Source organism: Notolepis coatsorum, assembly GCF_963971535.1.
Source record: "Notolepis coatsorum genome assembly, chromosome: 8".
Taxonomy (NCBI): Eukaryota; Metazoa; Chordata; class Actinopteri; order Aulopiformes; family Paralepididae; genus Notolepis; species Notolepis coatsorum.
Window position 1 is genome coordinate 132,850,256 of NC_140172.1, and position 25,806 is coordinate 132,876,061.

Genomic DNA, 25,806 nt, shown 5'->3' on the forward strand with positions numbered 1-25,806 from the left:
AACCAAGGTGCCTTGCCTACCGTTTTGCTGTGGAAACTGGAAAGGTGAGTGTCCACAACAGCTAGCTAGCTGTTCTACTTGAATACTGAATGTTAATATTGAATCAGACAATATTGAATACTGAATGTTAATATCAGACCATATTGTATGACAGTGAAGTTATTGAATATTTTTGTAGTGTCTCTTTTCGGTGGTGCACTTTTTAGAGGTCCTCACAGCCTACTGCACATAGAGATCATATCAATATTATTAAATGTACAGCTCCGAGCCGAGGACGGCTTGTTTAGGTGAAAATAAGGTTGTAGCTCATTGTCTACCTTACTACGATAGGAAAGAGGTGTCCTTTGTGTTTTAAAAACATTTCATTAAGAATTATTGACCGCGGAAATTCGAATCTGTGAATATTTTTCTAACTACCCAAGTCTCCCGATTCCGATACAATAAAGCGAGTCTTCATCACAAATCATATTCTCAAAATAATCTGACCGGCAGATATTATTGCTGGCGGACCTATTTCGGCCTGCGAGCCGCCTATTGCCGAACACTGAACTAGGATATCTGTATAAAGTGCGTTTAGACAACACTATTTGGTACAGACCACACAGGCTATTTCCATATTATTAGGCTATTACTTCACATAAAATGTCATGTCTAAATGAAATGCACAAAACAAAAAATGTATGTATCATAACGTTACCCTGGTATAGATCTGTAATGTATTTATTCATAACGTTATACATATTCGTTAACGTTAGATCGTGCATGGCTTTTACATTGAAAAATGTACTTGTCACGTGGTTCCGTTCTCCATTCTTCACATCAAAAACGAAAAACGAACTATCAAAACGTACACGGACCGAACTCATCTGTTTATGTTTACATTTTGTCTTCACTGGTTAGTGTGTTTGTTGTGTTCAAGATAAATACAGATCAAATCAAATGATTGGAGAATACGGGTAGACATGGGGGACCCGGACAAAATGGGCGAGGGTGAGGTGTAGAAACTCGCTGGAGTCAAACGGTAGTTATGGCGCACATTCCAGGTTCTTCTTCTTCTTTAGAATTTCCGGCAGTGTAGACGCAACATGGCGTATTACTGCCCTCCTCAGTTCCATACTACGCCCACAATTTAGGCCTTAAAAAAAAATATATATATATAATAATAAATAAAATAACACTATATCCTCTGATACAACTATGACTCGTGCAGAAATGTCAGCACTGACTCTGTGATCAGCTGGTGGTTCTCATTACCCATGCCAAAGAAAGATTTAAGAGAGAAGGAAGAGACTCCCAATTCTTATATAAAAGATTTCCCTTTCTTTCCTATACCTTTCACATTCTAGGAAAACATGCTTGACAGTTTCAGTCTCTCCACATTCACACCGCCCATCTGGATGTTTTCCCACAATGCACAAGGTACTGTTCAACCCACAATGTCCCAGCCTCAATCTACACATCTTGACCCTATCGCTCCTAGACCCATATCCATTATCCAGCCACCTTGATTTTGACTTGAGTCTGTACCCATTCTGCAATCTGTTAATAAACTTTTCAATCAATCAATCAAAACCCGAGGCTGCAGAGAGAAATAGTTCCTTCCCTTGGTCCCCTTTTCCCACTCAGTCTGCCACTCAGCCTCAACATTTACATTTAGTCATTTAGCTGACACTTTTATCCAAAGCGACTTACAAGTTCTGTATGACAGGTCATCAGGAAGGGTACACAACTCTATCAGCTGAGTAACAATATTCATCAAAGTGTTGCGTGTTACAGTGTAGGTTAGTTTATCAGAACAAGTGCATGACAGTAAGGTTAGTTAGGGTTAGATATTTTTTTTATTTTCTATTATTATTTCAGATAATGGTTGAAGAAGTGCGTCTTTATCTTCTCTCTGAGTTCCACTCTTCCCATTGAAATGCCTATCTCTTCCTCCCTTCCCAGGCTCTGTTTGGCAAGGGAATCCGCTATCTCATTTCCCTCACATTCCAGGTTGGTTCGCAGCCAACATTAAACACAGAGAAGAAGAAGAAGAAGAAACGGAGCGATATAAACATCCGCTGAGGCGACCCGCGTCATTTCAAGATGGCGGACCTCCTGGGCTCAATCTTGAGCTCGATGGAGAAACCTCCTACAGTTGGCAGCAAAGAGAGCCGCAGAAAGGCCAGAGGTACGAACACAGCGCAAACTATTATTAATGATTAACTATTGACATCATGTATATGATATGATGTAATGTATATGATGCTGGAATTAAAACACAGTTACAAGGGCAGCAGACGACACGGTCTTTGTCGGCGCTCTGATTGGCTAATAGAGCCCCGACGCCGCTCCCCTGGTTCCGGAAGTATCTTCTCGGTGTGTTCATCGTGTCTGCTGATAATAATAATATTGTAATTATATTATAAACACATGATTCAAATGTATTGTCATCTTGTAGCACAAGTACAGTACACCGAAAATAAGTTAGGCATCCAACCAGAGTGTAAATGTAACAGTAAAGTAAGATAATGTAAGATATTCCTTTATTGATCCCCTTGGGGAAATTCACGCATCATAGCAGCATGGTGGGGGGGAGGGGAGGTACAGGTAGTAAAACATGCAGTGTAAACGATATAACAAGTCAATATAATTAACTATCTAACTAACTGAAATATACAGTATTCACATAAGGTGCAGTATGCATAAGGTAGTGTTATTGTCCTTTTTAGGTTCCTAGTAGTTGTAGTTGGATGTCTGGCAGCAGTCCCTGCCCACTGTTGTGGAGCCTGATGGCAATGTACAGGTGATTAAACTGGATATAAAATATATAAATTAGTACTACTGAGTAAATCGTGCTAATCAGATGTATACAGAGTTGTAGTATTAATATGTAGTGATACAGGTACTATAAAGACACTATGGTAGTAAGTCATAATGGCCAGCAGCGTAACTAGTAAGAGTAGGTAAGGATATGTATAGATATAGTAACTAGTAAGAGTAGGGTAAGGGATATGTACAGATATAGTAACTAGTAAGAGTAGGTAAAGGGATATGTATAGATATAGTAACTAGTAAGAGTAGGTAAGGGATATGTACAGATATAGATATAGTAACTAGTAAGAGTAGGTAAGTGATATGTACAGATATAGTAACTAGTAGAGTAGGTAAGTGATATGTACAATATAGTAACTAGTAAGAGTAGGTATTGATTGATTGAATACTTTATTTTGACACAATTGTAGGACAAACATTTAAAAGACAAAACAATAACAGTGTCAACACGCTGGTCAAAAATGGATAAAACACAATAAAGCCAAAGCTTGTTTCCATTGTGGTCCATACATTGAACATAAAAGGCACAAAAACACAAATGGACATGTACACTAGACGGGACACATCCTAAAAATTAGTATAAAAACACCTAACCTGACAACTCATACAGTCAACTAATGTTAAAAGAAAATCCGCAAACCCTTAAAAGCAACTCATGATAAAAGAAATAAAAGCCAAGTTATGATAAAAGAGATAAAAAACATATTAAGACCAATTTGAGTTGCTGCTGAGCCATGTTTTTAGGGCGGATTTAAATCCGAGTGGCGAGTTTAGGAGTTTTATGAATGTTGGCAGGGAATTCCACATTACCGTAGCAGAGTAAAAAAAAAAAAAAAATGCATCTTTCCCCATGCATGTCCTGACTCTCGGCGGGACTAGGTCCGTGGGGCTTCCTCTAGTGGCGTGTTTGTGGACATCTCCTACTTTATTAAAATAATTTACTAGGTACTTGGGGACTGTTTCTTTCAGTACTTTAAAAACCAGTAGCATTTTAAGCTGGTGTACCCTTTCCTCAACCCTAAGCCATCCCAGACTGCTAAAGCGGGCTGGCGTTAGGTGAGTCCTAAAGTGAAGGCTGTGCAGGAGTCTCACTAGTTTGTTTTGGGAGGTCTGGAGCTTTGTCTTAATTTGTTTGGATATGTTGCTGTACCATGAAGTGCAAGCATAGTCAAAGTGACATTGGATGAGGGCTCCAGCTAGGGTCCTCAGAGCGTTCCTATTTCTGAACGAGGAAATTCTAAATAAAAATTTGGTTTTTTGATTGACCTTAGTAATAACTTTTTGTGCAATTTTTTCGTTCGAAAGTTTATTTTAAATAAAGCCCAGGTAGGTGACCTCCTCTTTATCCTCAATAATGTTTTCACCTACTCTAATTTTAAAACCCTGGGATTTCTTTAGGTTGGCGTTTGACCCAAAGAGTATGGTAAGGGATATGTACAGATATAGTAACTAGTAAGAGTAGGTAAGTGATATGTATAGATATAGTAACTAGTAAGAGTAGGTAAGGGATATGTATAGATATAGATATAGTAACTAGTAAGTGATATGTACAGATATAGATATAGTAACTAGTAAGAGTAGGTAAGGGATATGTACAGATTAGGGGTGGGGGGAAAAATCGATACTTAGTAGTATCGCGATACTTAGTAGTATCGCGATACTTTGCGTGGCGATACTGTATCGATACAGGGACGCCAAGTATCGATATTTAATTATTCATAAACAAATTAATTATTATTGTTTATTTTTTTTGTATACGGAAGTTGCATTGTTCATTTCAATACCTGTAATAGTACAGTAGTCCACACACACATGTGCATTCAGTTAAGTTGGAATATGACTGTAATACAAACAAAGAGTAGGTAAGGGATATGTACAGATATACGTAGTAACTAGTAAGAGTAGGTAAGTGATATATATAGTAACTAGTAAGAGTAGGTAAGGGATATGTACAGATATAGATATAATAACTAGTAAGAGTAGGTAAGGTACAGATATAGTAACTAGTAAGAGTAGGTAAGGGATATGTACAGATATTGATATAGTAACTAGTAAGAATAGGTAAGTGAATATGTACAGATATAGATATAGTAACTAGTAAGAGTAGGTAAGGGATATGTATAGATATAGTAACTAGTAAGAGTAGGTAAGGGATATGTACAGATATAGATATGATATAGTATCACTATCTACAGATATGTAAAAAGGATTATATGCGGATAGATACAGTAAGAATAAATATATATACAGCATTATTGTACATGCTATCATACAGAGTTATATGGGTTATGTTGCAGGTGTATTAGTAGGTATATATAAGGGTTATATGCAGGAATATTCAGACATATGGATATATATATTAGCGGTTCAGTACCGGTTTTCGGTACAGTGGGGGAAGTTTGGCTTTCCATGTTCCACTCAGGGGTGATGTTGTGTGCAGTAACTAATTGTACTTGTAGGGCTGTCAACGAATATTCTATATTGAAATTAATAATTAACTGACGAGCGCTATTGTTGACCAATCACAATCAAGCATTTCGGCGAATGTTAAAACGCCATGTAATAAACACTGTTAATACACTGTTATCAATGAAAGAAGAAATGTTTGCAGCTGTGGTAATACTTCAATTGGTTCATTATAAAAGATACAAACCTGAAAACAAAAGCACTTAAATGTTAAATAAAAGGACCACAGTAATGAGGCAGGAGGAACATTTTAGGAATTTTTTTGCACTATAATGGTCAAATTGTTATTTATAAAAAAAAGCTTAGTCTACAGCCCTGCTAGCTTGCAGCCGGATGGCTTTCTACTGAACACACAGAGAGGCAACTGGTATCTATATTGTCTTGACTCTGGAGAAGACGTTAAGCACATTTACCACAATGTTGGCGTGTTCCTTTAACGCTTTAGTCTTATATATTGATATGGAAAGATTTTGAATGTTGTGATATGTATTTTTGTTTGGTAGCAGCAACCCTGGAAGCGGCTAATAACCAACAACAATCTGGCTTCTATGCTCATCTTTAGAACAAGCAGCACGACTGAAGAAGATGCAGGAGGATGAGAAGAGGAAGAAAGCGGAGTTCAGGAAAAAGGTGAGAAACTGATAATAAAATTATTAGGGCTTCAAAACATTATAATATTTAATCACTATAGGGCTTCAAGCCATTAAAATATTTAATCACTAGGGCTTCAATCCATTATAATATTTAATCACTAGGGCTTTAAACCATTATAATATTTAATCACTATAGGGCTTCAACTCATTATAATATTTAATCACTAGGGCTTCAATTCATTATAATATTTAATCACTATGGGCGGCTAAGTGGGGCAGTGGGCAAGGTGCTCGCCACTAACGCAGGAGATGCTGGGTTCGAGCCCAGCTCTCGGTGTTGCTACCAGCTTGGCTGGTCGTTCATACTAACACAATTGGCAGTGTTAGGGGTGGGAAAGCCGGTGGGTGGGGATTGGACGTTGTGGACAGCGACTCCTACAGGTCGGTTGGTGCGCCTGTACAGCAGAATCAGGAAGTATCGGGGGCAGCGTGAGCCTCCCACACGTTACTCCTCGCCATAGAGATCGTGCTGTTCAGGTGAAAATATGCGACAGCTGCCTCCTCGTGTACCGGAGGGGACGCGTGTATATTTTCCCTAATGACTTCCGCGTTCTGTTTGCGCGATCTGATTGGCCACTGATTTTTCAGCACCAATCACGTTACTCCTAACAAACTGGTTAAGCTTGGCGACTCTTTCGAAGTCGCTCTCTTTCGAAGTTGGTTAGGGTTAGTTGGTTAAGGTTAGGGTTAAGGTTAAGGTTAGTTGGTTAGGGTAACAGCCTGCTGGCGCGATTGTTAGGAGTAACGCGATTGGCGCTGAAAAAAACGTCTGGCCAATCGGATTGCGCAAACCGAACGCGGAAGTGCACCTTCGTTAGGGAAAATATACACACGGAGGGGACACTTGATGCAAGGCTTGGTCCTCACTGCAGCTGACCAGTGGGAGGCATAGTCTAGCAACGTTCGAGACAGGGGAGGGGAGAATTGGCAAGGAGAAATTGGGATTGGAGAGAAATTTAAATAAGGAGAAAAAGTGGATTAAAAAAACTTAATCACTAGGGCTTTAAACCATTATTATATATAATCACTAGGGCTTCAATTCATTATAATATTTAATCACTAGGGCTTTAATCCATTATAATATTTAATCACTAGGGCTTCACCATTATAATATTTAATCACTAGGGCTTCAATCCATTAAAATATTTAATCACTAGGGCTTCAATTCATTATAATATTTGATAACTAGGGCTTCACCATTATAATATTTAATCACTAGGGCTTTAAACCATTATAATATTTAATCACTAGGGCTTTAATCCATTATAATATTTTAATTTATACATTTTGTCGCCTGAAACGGCAATCGACAGGCAACAAATAGGGCTTTAATTCTCTATATATATATATATATTTTTTTTTAATGCACACCCGAGCTGCTAGAGGTCGGCAAAGTGGCGGTTCGCGCCGGTGGGCAAAACGTCCTCAAGAGGGCTGCACGTTAAGAGGTTAAAGGGCCACTTCACTAAAAAACAATACTGATTTATTTTGCACATAATCTCACACACATCCAAAAACTGTTTTTGCCTCTCTGACAACACCTACTGAATACCAAGAGTAGGAGATGAGCCATGAAGTTGATTTATGTCTATAGATGCTGTGTAGTGTGGAGGCCTACTGTACATGAGTAGGGTGAGTAACCTACACGCCATTACTGCTTTTTATCTATTGACTCATTATAGCTACTTTATTATCTTGAAATAATATAACCCCGCCCGTTACTATGACATTGTTTATCATTACATACAATGTATCCATGCCTGTAGCTAAATGCTGAAAAACGGGGGACAAATTTAACTTTTTAGCTTTAGATTTACTTTATATATAGGCTATATATTTAAATCAATATCTTCCTTTTGAATAAAATAGGCTCAGGTATCAAGATAGTTAAAGCTAATTACCCTAATCCATGTCAAAGAGTATCCTATAGTAAATGTATACACACACACAAGAGAGAGGGAGAATAGCTTATAGCAGACTTATAGATTGCTTTATGTGTTTTCTATTTGTTCCATGGTTACTTCCAGGGGCACTTCACTAAAAAACAATGCTGATTTATTTTGCACCTAATCTCACACACATCCAAAAACACTTTTGTAGACATTAATTTAGTTTGACAGTTATTTGACAGTTTAAATATGGCCACCAGTGATGTCATCAGGGACATTACTTCCTTGTGTTGTGTTAATTACAGCTCAATGAAATGATCTCATCTTATAGGGACTGTTACCTTATCATCTCACTGAGCTGTAATTAACACAACACCTTGTCTTATAGGGACTGTTACCTTATCTCACTGAGCTGTAATTAACACAACACCTTGTCTTATAAGGACTGTTACCTTATCATCTCATTGAGCTGTAATTAACACAACACCTTGTCTTATAAGGACTGTTACCTTATCATCTCATTGAGCTGTAATTAACACAACACATTGTCTTATAGGGACTGTTACCTTATCATCTCATTGAGCTGTAATTAACACAACACCATGTCTTATAGGGACTGTTACCTTATCATTTCACTGAGCTGTAATTAACACAACACCATGTCTTATAGGGACTGTTACCTTATCATTTCACTGAGCTGTATTTAACACAACACCTTGTCTTATAGGGACTGTTGCTTTATCATTTCATTGAGCTGTAATTAACACAACACCTTGTCTTATAGGGACTGCACCTTATCATTTTATTGAGCTGTAATTAACACAACACCTTGTCTTATAGGGACTGTTGCTTTATCATTTCATTGAGCTGTAATTAACACAACACCTTGTCTTATAGGGACTGCACCTTATCATTTCATTGAGCTGTAATTAACACAACACAAGGATTCAATGTCCCCGATGACATCACTGGCGGTCACATTCAAACAAATCTATTCTCAATATACTGTCAAACTAAATGAAAAGCAAAACTGAGTTTTTAGATGTATGTGAGATTATGTGCAAAATAAGCATTGTTTTTTGGTGATGTGGCCCTTTTAATGTAAACATAATTTTGATTAGGAATATCATTTTGTTATTGTCAGAAAGTGAATCTTTAGTATTGGATTCTTTGGCTTTCAGTTGTCAGTGATTATGTCTTATCATGTTGTCTATCATGTTGTCCCTGTTTGGGAATTTATGTTGTCTTTCTTCTCAGATGGAGAGAGAAGTGTCTGAATTCATCCAAGACAGTAAACAACAGAAGAGGAAATACAATCCTATGGGGAAAATCGAAAGGAGTATATTGTAAGTATTGTCAGTGTGTAATGCATTGGGTATGTGTGTGTGTCAGTTTGCACATTTGTGTTTTGTATGTCAGTTATCACTGTGTGTGTTTTTACGTCAGTTGTCTATGTGTGTGTTTATATGTCAGTTGTCTATGTGTGTTTATATGTCGGTTATCTGTGTTTATATGTCCGTTATCTGTGTGTTTATGTCAGTTATCTGTGTGTTTATATGTCAGTTATCACAATATCGATGAAAGGAACATTTGAATGTGCTTTATTGTAAGAATGTCCTCACGCCTTTTCTCTCGTGAACCCCGTTAATCTCAAGGCACGATGTCGCCGAGGTGGCCGGCCTGACCTCGTTCTCCTTCGGCGAAGACGAGGAGAGTCGCTACGTGATGCTCTTCAAGAAGGTCTGAACTCTGCTGTTTAAATACACCAGCATTACCTGATGAAGTTCGAAGCCACAGATAATCACCATCATCTTGCTACAGATAATAACTATTATCATCTCACCACAGATAATAACTATTATCATCTCACCACAGATAATAACTATTATCATCTCACCACAGATAATAACTATTATCATCTCACCACAGATAATAACTATTATCATCTCACCACAGATAATAACTATTATCATCTCACCACAGATAATAACTATTATCATCTCACCACAGATAATAACTATTATCATCACACCACAGATATCCACACAGGGTTCTGTGTTAAGTAGTAAGTGGACATGTATGAAATGTGAAAATATGAAAACTGTGATGGTATTGTGATGGTATTGTGATTGTTGTCTCCACCATCACAGGAGTCCCCTCCATCAGACGAGGAGCTGGACGCCTATCGTAAAGGAGAGGAATGGGATCCCAAGTTGGCAGAGCAACGGCGTAAACTCAAGGTATGAGGAACATAGAGGTCAGACTGAGACTCACCAGCGCGAGGAACGTAGACTAGCAGTCTTACCTCTATGTAAAGTAATCTACTAGTAAACTAGCAGTCTTACCTCTATGTAAAGTCATCTACTAGTAAACTAGCAGTCTTACCTCTATGTAAAGTCATCTACTAGTAAACTAGCAGTCTTACTTCTATGTAAAGTCATCTACTAGTAAACTAGCAGTCTTACCTCTATGTAAAGTCATCTACTAGTAAACTAGCAGTCTTGCCTCTATGTAAAGTCATCTACTAGTAAACGAGCAGTCTTACTTCTATGTAAAGTCATCTACTAGTAAACTAGCAGTCTTACCTCTATGTAAAGTCATCTACTAGTAAACTAGCAGTCTTACCTCTATGTAAAGTCATCTACTAGTAAACTAGCAGTCTTACCTCTATGTAAAGTCATCTACTAGTAAACTAGCAGTCTTACCTCTATGTAAAGTCATCTACTAGTAAACTAGCAGTCTTACCTCTATGTCAAATCAAATTTATTTGTAAGGCCCGACAACACACGTTAATGTCCCCATGGGCCGTACACGTCTTCTTTAAACAAGTCAAGAAGAAACATAACAATAAGTCAAGAACAAAACAAGAACACTATAAGGTCCAACAAATTTAAAATAAATGCAAATAAATGAAAGAATGCAAGCACTCATGTAAAGTCATCTACTAGTAAACTAGCAGTCTTACCTCTATGTAAAGTCATCTACTAGTAAACTAGCAGTCTTACCTCTATGTAAAGTCATCTACTAGTAAACTAGCAGTCTTTCCTCTATGTAAAGTCATCTACTAGTAAACTAGCAGTCTTACCTCTATGTAAAGTCATCTACTAGTAAACTAGCAGTCTTACCTCTATGTAAAGTCATCTACTAGTAAACTAGCAGTCTTACCTCTATGTAAAGTCGTCTACTAGTAAACTAGCAGTCTTACCTCTATGTAAAGTCATCTACTAGTAAACTAGCAGTCTTACCTCTATGTAAAGTCATCTACTAGTAAACTAGCAGTCTTACCTCTATGTAAAGTCATCTACTAGTAAACTAGCGGTCTTACCTCTATGTAAAGTCATCTACTAGTAAACTAGCGGTCTTACCTCTATGTAAAGTCATCTACTAGTAAACTAGCGGTCTTACCTCTATGTAAAGTCATCTACTAGTAAACTAGCAGTCTTACCTCTATGTAAAGTCATCTACTAGTAAACTTGCGGTCTTATATATATATATATGGAATATATAACCATCAAGTGTCGTCCTTTCTTCCTCCCGAGGGAGTTAACGGCGATCGTCCTGGTCGGAGTGTATATTCCACCGCAAGCCAGCAACAAGGTTGCGCTCTCCAGACTACACGACGAGGTAAATAGAATCCAAGTGGCGAATGTTAACGCCGCCATTTTAGTTCTGGGAGATTTCAATAGCGCCAATCTGAGAAAGGTATTGCCTGACTTCTATCAGCATGTGACTTGCAACACCAGAGGCGGTAACATCCTAGATCACTGTTACACGCAATTTAAAGGTGGCTACAAGGCTCATTCTGATAGTGGCTTTGGTAAGTCAGATCACGCATCCATTTTTCTTTCACCAAAGTACAGACAGAGAATTAAAAGTACTCCCGTAGTCTCGCGAGAGGTGCAGAAATGGGATGTGACGTCAGAGGAGACGATCCGGTCAGTGTTTCACCACACAGACTGGATTGTGTTCCGCGACACAGATAACATTAATGCCTACACGGAGACAGTGCTGGACTATGTTTGTACTAGGGTGAAAGAAACAATCCCCACTACCAAAATGAAAGTTTACCCAAATCAAAAACCCTGGGTAGACAAATCCGTCCGTGAAGCTCTGAGAGAGCGCACCAAAGCATACAACGACGGCCTAGAGGCAGGCAACATGAATGACCACAAGGTGGCGCGATACAACGTAAGGAGGACAGTGTCAGAGGCCAAACGACGCTACAGGGATAAAATTGAACTCCAGTTTGAACAAGCTGACTCTAGAGCTATGTGGCAGGGGCTCAAAACGATGACAGACTACAAAGGCGCCTCCCTCAAACTGAACAGTGACATCTCCTTAGCAAATGACCTCAATACCTTCTATGCGAGGTTTGATGCTGGTAATAACAACACCAGCTCACAAGCCTCGGCAATGGGGGGGGGGGGGTCGGCTGCTGATGGAGGCGCAGTGTTCAGGGTAACAGAGCATGAGGTGAGGCGGACCTTTAAAAAAGTGAATATCAGGAAGGCAGCAGGTCCAGACGGCATCCCCGGCCGCGTCCTAAAAGTCTGTGCCGACCAACTGGCCCCAGTATTCACTGACATATTTAACCTGTCCTTAGAACAGGCTGTCATCCCCACCTGCCTGAAGAAGTCCACTATTATCCCTGTACCCAAAAAATCCAAGCCTGCTTGCCTCAACGACTACCGCCCTGTAGCTCTCACCTCCATAGCCATGAAGTGCTTCGAGAAGCTAGTAAAGGGCTACATCTGCTCCTCCCTCCCCATCAACATGGACCCCCTGCAATTTGCATACCGCCCCAACAGGTCCACGGAGGACGCCATATCCCATGTGCTGCACACAGCAGCATCACACCTGGACAAGAGGCAGGGGAACTATGTGAGAATGCTATTCATCGACTACAGCTCGGCATTCAATACCATAGTCCCCTCCATACTCATAGCCAAGCTCAGGGACCTGGGCTTGGGCTATGACCTCTGCCAGTGGGTCTTGGACTTCCTGACTGGCAGACCCCAGGTGGTGAGAGCAGGCAACTGCACCTCCTCATCCATCACCCTCAACATAGGGGCCCCCCAGGGCTGTGTTCTGAGTCCCCTCCTCTACTCCCTGTACACACACGACTGTGTGGCTCAGCGGAGTAGCAATACAATCGTCAAATTTGCTGACGACACAGTGGTGGTGGGCCTGATCTCTGCCAACGACGAGAGGGCCTACCTGGAAGAGGTCAAGGTCCTGGCGGGATGGTGCCAGGAAAACAGCCTCTCCCTGAACGTCAGCAAAACAAAGGAGATGATTGTGGACTTCAGGAGGTCGGGGGTCAAGGACTACAGCCCCCTCAGCATCGACGGGGCACCGGTTGAGAGAGTCAACAGCTTTAAGTACCTCGGAGCCTACATATCCGAGGACTTGACATGGACCACACACATTAACAGTGTTGTGAAGAAGGCACGACAACGCCTCTACTTCCTCAGGCGCCTAAGGAAGTTCCAAGTCAGCCAGAAGATCCTTAAGAACTTCTACTCATGTACAATAGAGAGCATCTTGACCGGCAACATCACCTCCTGGTTTGGGAATAGCACTGCACAAGACCAAAGCAGACTACAAAGAGTGACACGTTCAGCCGAACGCACAATTGGAGGGGGGCTCCCCACCCTCCAGAACATTTACTACAAGCGTTGCAAGGGCAAGGCTAAGAGAATCATTAAAGACTCCAGTCACCCGAACAACTGCCTCTTTGAACTGCTGCGGTCAGGCAAGCGATACAGGAGTCTCAAGGCGAGCACAGAAAGACTCAGAAGAAGCTTCTATCCCCAGGCCATCAGGCTGCTAAACGAACAATGAATGAACACTACACAACAACAACCACCAAACGCACATAGCACACACATCCACACGCACACACTCACTTTAAACAAACACACTGTAGCACCCACTCCACACACTTATAGCACACACCCACTTTAAACAAACACACTGTAGCACCCACTCCCCACACTTTATATTTATGGATGAAGGATTGCACTACAACTCGTACACCTTACTGTAAATTGTACCTAAAATTGTACCTCATCCCATTTCTGCTTTGCACTAGATAGTACTGTACATTAGTACACTGCATAGTATTGTATATTATATGGTAACTCAGAACATTGTACATATGTCTATACCGAACACTGTGACCTCATTTTCTTCTTCTAAATTCATGCTATATTATGTTATGTTATTTGATACTATCTTGTCTAGCACAGTCTCTGGAGCGTAACAGTAAGAAGCATTTTGTATGAAAGTATTCTGTACTTCTGTATGACAACTATTAAAGAACTTGAACTTGAACTTACCTCTATGTAAAGTCATCTACTAGTAAACTAGCGGTCTTACCTCTATGTAAAGTCATCTACTAGTAAACTAGCAGTCTTACCTCTATGTAAAGTCATCTACTAGTAAACTAGCAGTCTTACCTCTATGTAAAGTCATCTACTAGTAAACTAGCAGTCTCACCTCTATGTAAAGTCATCTACTAGTAAACTAGCAGTCTTACCTCTATCTAAAGGCCCCTTTCCACAAAGCCCTCTCTCGATTGCTTCCCTCCTAGGAGCAGGCGGTGTTGGAAGACGCAGCAGCTAGCCAATCAACGAAGAGGCCCGCGTCTCCCAACTCCAACTACAGAGACAAGTACAGTCACCTCATAGGAACCTCTGCAGCGAAGGACGCGGCCCACACACTAGAGGCCAACCTGTCGTATGGCATGGGTGAGTTTCTTATAGACCAGCTGCCTATGATGGCCACTAGATGGTGCTATAGGTAACATTCAGCCACTAGATGTCGCACTAGAGCACCAGCATGTCATTTACCCAATCCGGTGCATCCACGTGGGGATATGGGAAGTAGGGAGGGGATACATGCGACATGTAAACAACATACATGCCGATACTTAAGTCACGATACGATAGTATTGCAATATGCTGAGTATTGCGATATATTGCGATTTATTACCTTTTTTTCAACTGCAAAGTAAAACTTTTTCAACATGTTTTATCTAATAAAATAAAGTTTTCAGTCTGTTCATCTCACTTCAATAATTTTTATTGCAGAAAATGGGATTTTCTCAAGCAGACGGATGTCAACACTGTAATCTATGTTGCATGTACCTGACGAACTGAACTGTTTGTAATAGTCATATTCCAACTTAACTGAATGCACACGTGTGTTTAAATAAAAAAAATATATCGATACTTGCCATCCTTGTATCGATCAGGGTTTCCGTTAGAAAAAATTGTTGCCGGTCTCCGTGACCTGCAAGATTTCAATCTACCGGACAAATGAGATTAATTCCGGTCATAGTTTATTTAGCTTTAAAACAATTGATAGGCAGGCTATATAAAGAATGTCATCCTCAAGGCATGTAGATTTATAATATTATTACTTAAAACTAGGCTACTTTTGCGTATACAGTCATTAATATATTCCAAATAAAATAAGTCCCTCGATACTCCGTGCTGCTGCTGACTTGAAATAAAATAGACCGTGTCTGTGGACAGTCGGTCCGACACTAAACAGCAGTCTGTTATAATCACATTTTTATGAGCTAACGAATTCCGTTATATTGGACATTTGTATTAATTATATCAAGTGAAGAACTGAGAAAGCAGAGAGACGGCAACATTATCGTGGTTTGCGTGACGACTCTCTCCACCTCGCAACGACTTATTTGCAAAGAGTATGGCGCTGCAGGGCAGCTGTTCAGCTGTTATTGGCTCTTTTCTGGGAACCGCACAACAGCGCCCCCCACCCAACATTGGCTGAAAATGGCTGAATTGGAGTACTGCTGGAATATTGCATTGTACTGCTGGTACTGCGGCTCTACAGCTTCAGAAAAGTCCGCACACCAGCACTAAGCTCTCGCCGACAACGTCGTTGTCATTATTAGAAGCAACGAGGAAACAAATGTAATGATCGTTTCGTTCATCGCATAGGCTATTTAATTTTAGCCTATTTTAATACAATTCAAATAATCAAATTGTGCTTAGACTCAGGGAATTATTTTCACCAGACATTAAGACCGGAGAGATAAAATATGTCGGACTTAAACAGATTTTGCCAGTAAAATACCGGTAATTACCGGCTAACGGAAACGCTGGTATCGATACAGTATCGCCACGCAAAGTATCGCGATACTATACTGTATTGATATTTCCCCCCACCACTACTGTGACCTGCTGGGGCAGCAGACAGAGTGGCGGACACAAACAGGCTGGATAAGCTGGTCAGGAAGGCCAGTATCGTGGTTGGGGTGGAGCTGAACTCTCTAGCGAGGGTGGCGGAGAGGAGGAGCCTTGCTAAGCTCCATGCCATCAGGGACAACCCCTCCCACCCACTATACACAGACTTGGCTGACAGGAGGAGCATGTTCAGTGCTAGACTCAGACTCCCAAGATGTAACACTGAATGGCACAGGAAGTCCTTCATTACGACAGCCATTAGACTTTATAATGCATCACTGTGCCTCACTGCATCACTGAGCACAGGGTGACAGTACAGCCTGGCGAAATCGTCCTGGACACTTTAAAAAATATTTACACTTCTCAAAATCCTCCTGGACACTTTGAACTTTACATTTTCACACTTATTTTACTGTATATTTTTGGCTTGATAGTTATATTTAAGATTTTAGAATGTATATACATACCAGAATGTAGATCCCGGACCGTATTTCATTCTTTATTCTTATTTTTAATATTATTATATTAAATAATATATTGTGGAAGTGAATCAATGAGACGAGCAGACGGAGTATCGAGTCTCTGAACTTTACTTCCAAACAAATCCAACAGAACCAAGGTACAGCCACACCCTTAAGTCAACTCCCTCCTGTCACTCAATCAGTGTCCATTCTGAAGTGAGACACCTCCATCTAGTGTCCACCACAATATTATATTATATTATTCCTATGTTAGTCCTATTGACTACCTAAGTGTTTATTGTTGTTCAATGTGAGCGATCTGTAGTGCCGAATTTCCCTCTGGATTCCTATTCTATTTTTTATTGACTGATTCCAAGCCCCGCCCACCACACTTGGGTACTGTTGCTACATGGACAAGTTGTTGACGCGCTGTTCAGAGCACGCTTGCCCCTCCGCCTCCTCCAGCCCTCCCCCTCACAGAGCAGTCTTCAGTTAGTAAACAAAACATTTTAGCTGAAGAAGATGATAAATGCAGAGCCTCCGCAACTTGTGCTTGTGGATAAAGAAAACAGCAGAAGTGCTGTTTGGAGGTACTTCGGGTTTGAAGTAAACAACGAAGGACAAGCTAATGATGCCCCAATGCTATTTGCAAGCGGTGTTAGAGCACCAACGCTGATCTCCATAAAGAAATGAGAGGTTCGTGACAGCTGCTCTTTCAACGTCACTGTGACTGAAGCATTAAACCATTAACTCTAGTTTAATACATGATACGTTGTCTACTGATGGCGCATAATATCAACAGCTGATTCGTTGTAACGTTACAGCTTTCAGCTAACGTTAGCTACTGCTAGCAGTTAGCTCCGTTAGCTTAGCTGCCCATTTATAAATACTGCATGGAAACTGAGTAACGTTAACGTTTAAACGTTATGTCGAGGTCATACAATACTACAGTTGACATAAGGTTAACGTTACCCCGTTTCCATCAAGTGTTTAAATAGCAGCAATCTTGTTGAAAATGTAACGTTACTTAAATGCTCCGAGCATAGCCAGCCTGCCTCTCTCTCTCTCTCTCTCTCTCTCTCTCTCTCTCTCTCTCTCTCTCTCTCTCTCTCTCTCTCGTTATCTTTAAATAAAAATTGAAACTGTTACTAACTGTAATACAAACAGTTCAGTTTGTCAGGTACATGCAACACAGATTACAGTGTTTACATCTGTCTGCTTGAGAAAATACCATGTTCTGCATTTGCAATAAAAATGATTGAAGTGAGATCTAAAGATAAACAAAGGGTTTTAAAAGTGTTATATTTATCTTCTCTTGTAGTACCAGAGAGAAGCTAAATTTGTTTAAAAAAAAAAAAAAAAAAAAATATATATATATATATATATATATTTTTTTTTTTATATCGAAATAATATCGAAGTATCGATACTTTTCAAGGTATCGTATCGAAGCCGAAATTCCAGTATCGTGACAACACTATGAGAGACCCATGTTACTGACCAGACACTCTGTATCAGTGATGGCTGTTTACTGCAGAGTGGAGGGACTGGGAGACCCATGTTACTGACCAGACACTATATCAGTGATGGCTGTTTACTGCAGAGTGGAGGGACTGGGACACCCATGTTACTGACCAGACACTCTATATCAGTGATGGCTGTCAGAATGTAGACCAGTTATTTTAACATGTAGACTCTTATTTTAACAAAGGAACCTTTTTAATAATGGATCAAATAGATTTCCAAGAGTCTCTAAAGGTCCATATGTCTCTCCTCAGTGCCTGTGGCCAACAAGAGAGACACCCGCTCCATAGAGGAGGCCTTGAACGCCATCAGAGACAAAAAGAGACAGAAGAAGGAGGACAGCAGCAGTACCTCCTGAACCTCTCCTGCCCCCCCCCCCTCTCTCTTTCTCTCTCTCCCCCCTCTCTTTCCTGCCCCCCCCCCCCCCTCTCTTTTACTATGTGTGTGAGTAAGCTACGTTCACACTGCAGGCAAGTCTCATCTGAGCAATGAATGAGAATTGATTGATTGATTGAAAATTTTATTAACAGATTGCAGAATGGGTACAATACAGTACAGCTCAATACACACAATTGTTAAGGGGATGCAGACCAGAGAAATAATTTCGTCTTGTTTACATCAGGGTCCCCCATTTTCAATTCATAATGGAAACTGAGCACTAAGGCCTGCAGTGTGAACGCAGCACTAAGGCTGTCAGTGTGAACGCAGCACTAAGGCTGTCAGTGTGAACGCAGCACTAAGGCTGTCAGTGTGAACGCGGCACTAAGGCTGTCAGTGTGAACGCATCACTAAGGCTGTCAGTGTGAACGCATCACTAAGGCTGTCAGTGTGAACGCGGCACTAAGGCTGTCAGTGTGAACGCGGCACCAAGGCTGTCAGTGTGAACACGGCACTAAGGCTGTCAGTGTGAACGCGGCACTAAGGCTGTCAGTGTGAACGCGGCACTAAGGCTGTCAGTGTGAACGCAGCACTAAGGCTGTCAGTGTGAACGCAGCACTAAGTGTTTCCTGAAGGACATCACCCTCCAAACCCCCGGTCTTCAAACTAAAGGTCTCATATTACATTATTAGTCTTGGGGCCGATCCCACTTCCCTTCCCTTGGCTCTACCGCCTGGCAGGTATTACCTTAAAGAGATTAAGTAAGGTATTACTTACCTTAAAGGGATATTTCACTTTAGTTTCACTAGTTTCATCTGTCTTACCTCCACACCTTCAGGAACGGTGCTGTTGACGGAAGACGGCTTGAAGTTCTACTAAAGTGAAATATCCCCTTTAAGCAGTAACTATCCCATTATGAACAAGGATGTATTTTATGTATATGTATTTTAATTGTTTTAGGACAGAGGAGGCGATTCTCTTGTGATTTTACGGAAAGAGTTCATAAATGTGCCCTTTTTTTTCTCAACGCCGTCGAGGTCAGAGTTGAGACGCACCACTTGACCCACACATGTTGGGGGGGGGGGGGGGGGGGGGTACTGCGGTTAGATACATGTAGTGGAAACACTGGTGTCTGTGAGAGTGTGTGTGTAACGGGATGTGTATGAAATATGAATCTGAAGCTATAAGGAATCCATGGGAAATGCAGTTGTACAGTATTACTACAGTATTGAACTGAAAGACCCTCCAGTTAGAAGTTAGAACCCCCCCCCCCCCCCTTGTCTCTATTCTTATTTTTTTATCTTATTTGTAGTATATGAGAACTCTTGTGTTTCTCAGTAAGTGTTGTTTCTACAGAGCGTCAGGCATGTCTCTGATGCAGCAGAGGTTCACTGGTGGCACCAAACTGGAGCTTGTTCAGTCTTTTGGCGCCACTTTTGTTTTGTTTGAGCTTCAGTATAAACGAGACACTGTGGTTAAAACATCATTCGGGAATAATACTAAAATTCTCCTGTCTCCAGAACGTCTCTTGAGGACAGGATCTTCTTTTTCTTAAATATTGAAACATGGATTTTCCAGTGAAAGATATTTTTCCTAGTATGGATGTTGTTAGCATTATGTAGCTTGAAGCTCTGAGCAGAGTGTGTTGTACAGCATGCCTCTTCATCATCCCCAGAAGATACCACATCCTCTTCATCACCACCACCACCCAGCGTTAACCCCGTCAGGTGCAGCTTTTTAAGATGAGATATTCCTTCACTGATGCGTCCATCTCTCCTGTAGCTCCCAGTAGTCATGGTGACATCATCCAGTAGTCATGGTGACATCATCGCTCCTGCAGCTCCCAGTGGCCAGTAGTCATGGTGACATCATAATTAGAACGCGTGACGACACCTGAAAAGTTTCACTAAGGGGACAAGAGCTCCGATGGCTTCTCTCTTCTCTACGTCTTCTTGCCGGAAGAACCTTTTAGTGTAATATTGAAAAATAACACCATCCCTCTTAACACTTTGGATGCCACGGACGACATAACACGTGTTATCAGCCCGCCCCCTGAATGCCCACGACGACATATCGTTTTATTTTTTTATTAGCGATCTGAATTCATATTTCATCAACCGAGTCTACCGTTGGGAAACCAGCCCCATCAGGAGCTCAGATGTGAAAAAAGCGCCCCCTATCGTCTCCCAGATGGTAATGCACCCTTTTGGAATGGACTCAATGAAAATGGATGAGAAATTTTTTTAAAGTTTATTTGAAAACTATTCATAAATAGGCCGACATTTTTTGTGTATTCTAGAATATTCCGTTTTATGGAATATTTTTATTTTCCTTGAAAACGAGGGCTTTTCAAGATGCTATAAACGGAAATGAACCAATAAAAAAACAATCCGCTTTGACAATGTTGACTGGAAAATGAGTCATTGATAAGCGACGGGCAGATTAGACACATAGCCATAATTTAAAACATAGATTAGGCGATATTAACGCTAACATTGAAGTGGATGATGGGCATTCAAGGTGGTAAAAAGGAAAACACGGCCGTCTCTGAAAAACAGTTTCAGTGCCGGCCAGTTAACATTGAAAACCCTGTTGAGTGCCATCATCCACTTCAATGTTTGCGTTAAAAACGCCTAATCTATGTTTAAAATTATGGCTATGTGTCTAATCTGCCCGTCGCTTATCAATGACTTGTTTGCCGTCAACATTGTCGAAACGGATTGTTTTTTAATCGGTTCATATCCTTTTTATAGCATTTCGAAAAGCTATCGTTCTCTCAAATGTTCGGAAAATTGAGATTCCCCCATAAACAACATTTATTGGAATATTCTCGAATACACTAGACACGTCATTTGTCGGCCTATTTATGAATCGTTTTTTCAAATAAACGCTAGATTATCGATAGTATATGTGTACTTATGCACGCTATAGACGCGAGCTGAAAAATCTATTCTCTCGTTTCCTCAAGATCACACACAGCCACACACACATAGGGACACGCTGTTATCTCAGTGAATACAGCTCCGATTACCCCAAGACTGGTAACATAAGACTCCTTACCTTAGATCAGATGTTCTCCAAAAAGATTATTCCAATTCCTGATCGCCATTCCAAATATCGATCACGCTTATTGATTGATTATTGGCTGCTGTAAATATATATTCCAGGCTGCTTTCCGTCTCGCGATCAGATCCCTCTTGATCAGACGGCTCGCCAGCACAATGGAGCCAGTTGGCTCCACCTCTACAGATCTACAGATCCCAGGTCAGTCTAATCGACTGACCTGCAGTTACACAGGGATAGACGATAGGGGGCGCTTTTTTCCCATCTGAGCTCCTGGAGGGGCTGCTGTACCAACGGGAGACTCGGTTGATGAAATATGAATTCAGATCGCTAATAAAAAAATAAAACAACATTTGTCGTCGTCGGCACTCACCGGGGGGGGGGGGCTGATAAAAACAAGATATGTCGTCGCTGGCACTCAATGTGTTAAAGGTGCTACTAGAGTAGCCACTAGATGTAATTTACCTAATCGGGTGCATCCACGTGGGGATATGGGAAGTAGGGAGAGGATACATGCGACATGTAAACAACATACATTGTGGACCCGCCAAGATTTTTTAAATGATAGAAATTTACGAATCACTAATTATTTGAAGTGGGGAAGCGATATTTTATAAAAGCTCTGGGTGTATTATTAAAGAAAAAAATAATAGTCTGCATACACTTTATCTATAGCAGCTTTAAGATTATAACCGTTTCAAATTAACAAGGTGACCGTCTCTGTTATGAGAAATAAATTACAATTATGGAGAAGAGGTCGTTTCTTGATCAGTATCAACAGGAGTTATGAGCACGGAAACGATACCTCCGTCGGAGCTCTGGTCGTAACCTTGTAGCAGGTTAACTGTTCTTGCACTGGAATGTCAGCGTTTTTACTCCAAAAGAAATGTTAATCTGATATTAGGATGTCTATTTTTTCCTGTTTTAAAGCCTGTTATTGTGTTTAATAAATGGATACTTGTGTCAAACCATGTTGTGTTGTGCTTCCTGCTTCAAGAACAGAACGGACCAATGGAGCCTGATCTGGATTTAAACATGGAATCCTCTTCTGTATTTAAACATGAAATCCACTTTTGTATTTAAACATGGAATCCTCTTCTGTATTTAAACATGGAATCCACTTCTGTATTTAAACATGAAATCCACTTCTGTATTTAAACATGGAATCCACTTCTGTATTTAAACATGAAATCCACTTCTGTCAAAATTGCGCTTACTATTCATACAATTTATGGAGAAAAAAGGGTCTTGATTGTGAATTTAAAAGAATTTTCATTTCAGTAAAACAAGCACTTGCTGTTTATCTTAAATTTTTTATTGACTTTACTATTTTTTTATTATTATTATTTTTGGGTTATTTGAAGCAGAAGTCCTTCACATAGTGGAAGTCAATGGCGTTCCTTCGCACGTCAGATTATAATGTAGCACTTTCCAAACCCCCCTCTCTTAACCTGCACCTTTGATGGGTTTCACATCCACTGCCTCTCAGTTAAAGAACAGTTTGGTTTTGACTGCAGCTCTGGTCCCCGAGACCCAGATAAACGTGAGGCAGGTAAGACCTGCTTTGTTGTGGTTATATGATGCAGTGAGACGTGTGAAGAGACAGACAGAGAGCTGAGGGCCAGTCTTCCTGTGGTTATATGATGCAGAGAGACGTGTGAAGAGACAGGCAGAGAGCTGAGGGCCAGTCTTCCTGTGGTTGTGGTTATATGATGCAGAGAGACGTGTGAAGAGACAGGCAGAGAGCTGAGGGCCAGTTTCTAGTCAAGAGTTTTATTTGTCACGGTATACAAGCATACAGTGAAATGTGGGGGGTCATGCCCGCAGCGATGTGCAACACAAGTAATAAGACAGGAATGAGAATAGGACATTTGTGCAATAATACAATGTGCAATAATACAAGTAATAATAATAACCGTTATATGTACATAAAGTTTACAAGAGCATGGTAGGACATGCTACGGTCCTGCGATAGTGCAATACACAGTTGGCTACGGATGAGGCACTGGGTCTTATGTACACTACTATACAATGCTATGCTATACAATCTACAGTTATACTGTGTCCTTATGCTAGCTTGCTATATCCTTCTGTTTACTATACAAGAACCACTCCTGTTCTTATTTTTTAAAGTTACCTTTTCATTGTGTAAGGTGACCGTTGAGTGTGCAGCATGTGTCTCCTGTGGTTGTTGTGGTTATATGATGCAGAGAGCTGAGGGCCAGTCTTCCTGTGGTTGACACCTTGACGATGATGTTTGTCGCTGCAGTGGAAAATAACAGGGGGGCACAACCAACACTACTAAATAAAAGTAACATCAATGTTGATATTACATTTTTATTTTGTTTAATATGCTGTGAATTTCTAATAAAGGATGGACATTTGAACGCCGTAGATCTTTGTCTAACTTGCTCATCCTCCACAGAAGACCGAGCTGTCCTCGCTGGCTCCTGCATTGCCCATCAGTCTTTTTTATTTTATTTTACCTTTATTTAGCCAGATAAAACATTAACTCATTCTGCGCCAGAGGGCGCTAGTACGCCATCTCTTTAATCAATGGGGGTACTGCGATTTTTGCGAGTGCTTAAAATATATCTTATATTATAGCTATGGGTCTAATACACCCGTCGATTGTCAAGTGAGTTGCTTCCAGTCAACATGTACAAAACAGATTGTTTTTTCATCCGTACATTTCCGTTATATACCATTTTGAATATGAGTATAGTTTTGGTGATTCTTAGTAATCCCAGGAAAAGACGCGATAATAGCCCTTTAGTGGAATACACTAAACACGTTGTCATTTTTCGCTAGATTTTTTTGCAGTGTACATATCTTTTGTAGGTGGGTTTATATGTATTTCCCCAAACTTCAACACAATATGACAGGTAGGAGTGTGCAATACAGAGTGTACATCGATTTCAGATCTGCCAAAAAAACACAAACTCCCACTATCAATCCATAACCCTGACGGACTCACTCAAATTCCTCGGCACCCACATCAACAATAACTTAAAATGGGACACCAACATCACCTCCATCACGAAAACCCAGCAGCGTCTGTACTTCCTCAGGCAACTGAGAAAGTACAGAGTCAAATGCCACCTGCTGGTCCAATTCTATACTGCCATCATCCAAAGCATACTCACCTCATCAATCACAGTCTGGTACGGTTCTGCACAAAAACACTCCATTTAAAAACTTCAGCGCATCATAAACAAGGCCTCCAAAATCATAGGGTGTGACCTTCCCTCCCTGGACTCCATCTTCACCTCCCGCACAACCACCCGTGCCAGAAAAATTGGAAAGGACCGCTCACACCCAGCACAACCCCTGTTTCAGCCCCTACCCAGCACACCCCCTGTTTCAGCCCCTACCCCTCACACCCAGCACAACCCCTGTTTCAGCCCCTCACACCCAGCACAACCCCTGTTTCAGCCCCTACCCCTCACACCCAGCACAACCCCTGTTTCAGCCCCTCACACCCAGCACACTACCTGTTTCAGCCCCTCCCCCTCACACCCAGCACACTACCTGTTTCAGCCCCTCCCACCCAGCACAACCCCTGTTTCAGCCCCTACCCCTCACACCCAGCACAACCCCTGTTTCAGCCCCTCACACCCAGCACACTACCTGTTTCAGCCCCTCCCCCTCACACCCAGCACACTACCTGTTTCAGCCCCTCCCACCCAGCACAACCCCTGTTTCAGCCCCTCCCCCTCCCACCCAGCACACCCCCTGTTTCAGCCCCTCCCCCTCACATGCAGCACCCCCCCTGTTTCAGCCCCTCACACCCCGTTTCAGCCCCTCCCCCTCACACCCCCTATTTCAGCCCCTCACACCCCCTGTTTCAGCCCCTCACACCCCCTGTTTCAGCCCCTCCCCCTCCCCCTCCCTGTTTCAGCCCCTCACACCCCCTGTTTCAGCCCCTCACACCCCCTGTTTCAACCCCGCACACCCCCTGTTTCAGCCCCTCACACCCCGCACACCCCCTGTTTCAGCCCCTCACACCCCCTGTTTCAGCCCCTCACACCCCCTGTTTCAGCCCCTCACACCCCCTGTTTCAGCCCCTCACACCCCGCACACCCCCTGTTTCAGCCCCTCACACCCCCTGTTTCAGCCCCTCACACCCCCTGTTTCAGCCCCTCCCCCTCACACCCCCTGTTTCAGCCCATCCCCCTCACACCCCCTATTTCAGCCCCTGCCCTCAGGGAGGCGCTTCAAGTCCATCCTCTCAAAAACCACCCGCTTCAAGGACAGCTTCTTCCCAACCGCCATTCGGACCCTGAACTCCCTTGCCCCCCCCCCCCCCTTACACTAACCAAGCTCCTGACCTGATG

The 25,806-nt window shown here is 41.5% G+C and overlaps 1 protein-coding gene across 2 annotated transcripts; it reads left to right on the forward strand.

Moving 5' to 3' along the window:
• The first annotated feature begins 2,082 nt into the window (after positions 1 to 2,082).
• On the forward strand, positions 2,083 to 22,437 carry spag7 (sperm associated antigen 7). Of its 2 annotated transcripts, none has more exons than XM_084320043.1 (7): positions 2,083 to 2,170; positions 5,843 to 5,910; positions 9,080 to 9,168; positions 9,478 to 9,562; positions 9,973 to 10,062; positions 14,418 to 14,574; positions 18,283 to 22,437. In XM_084320043.1, the coding sequence occupies exons 1-7, from the start codon at positions 2,086 to 2,088 to the stop codon at positions 18,384 to 18,386; spliced, it is 678 nt and encodes a 225-aa protein (XP_084176169.1). In that variant the 5' UTR covers positions 2,083 to 2,085; the 3' UTR covers positions 18,387 to 22,437. The 2 variants fall into 2 exon arrangements, with proteins under 2 accessions (XP_084176169.1, XP_084176168.1); XM_084320042.1 differs by lacking the exon at positions 2,083 to 2,170 and adding an exon at positions 2,729 to 2,785.
• The last annotated feature ends 3,369 nt before the right edge of the window (positions 22,438 to 25,806 follow it).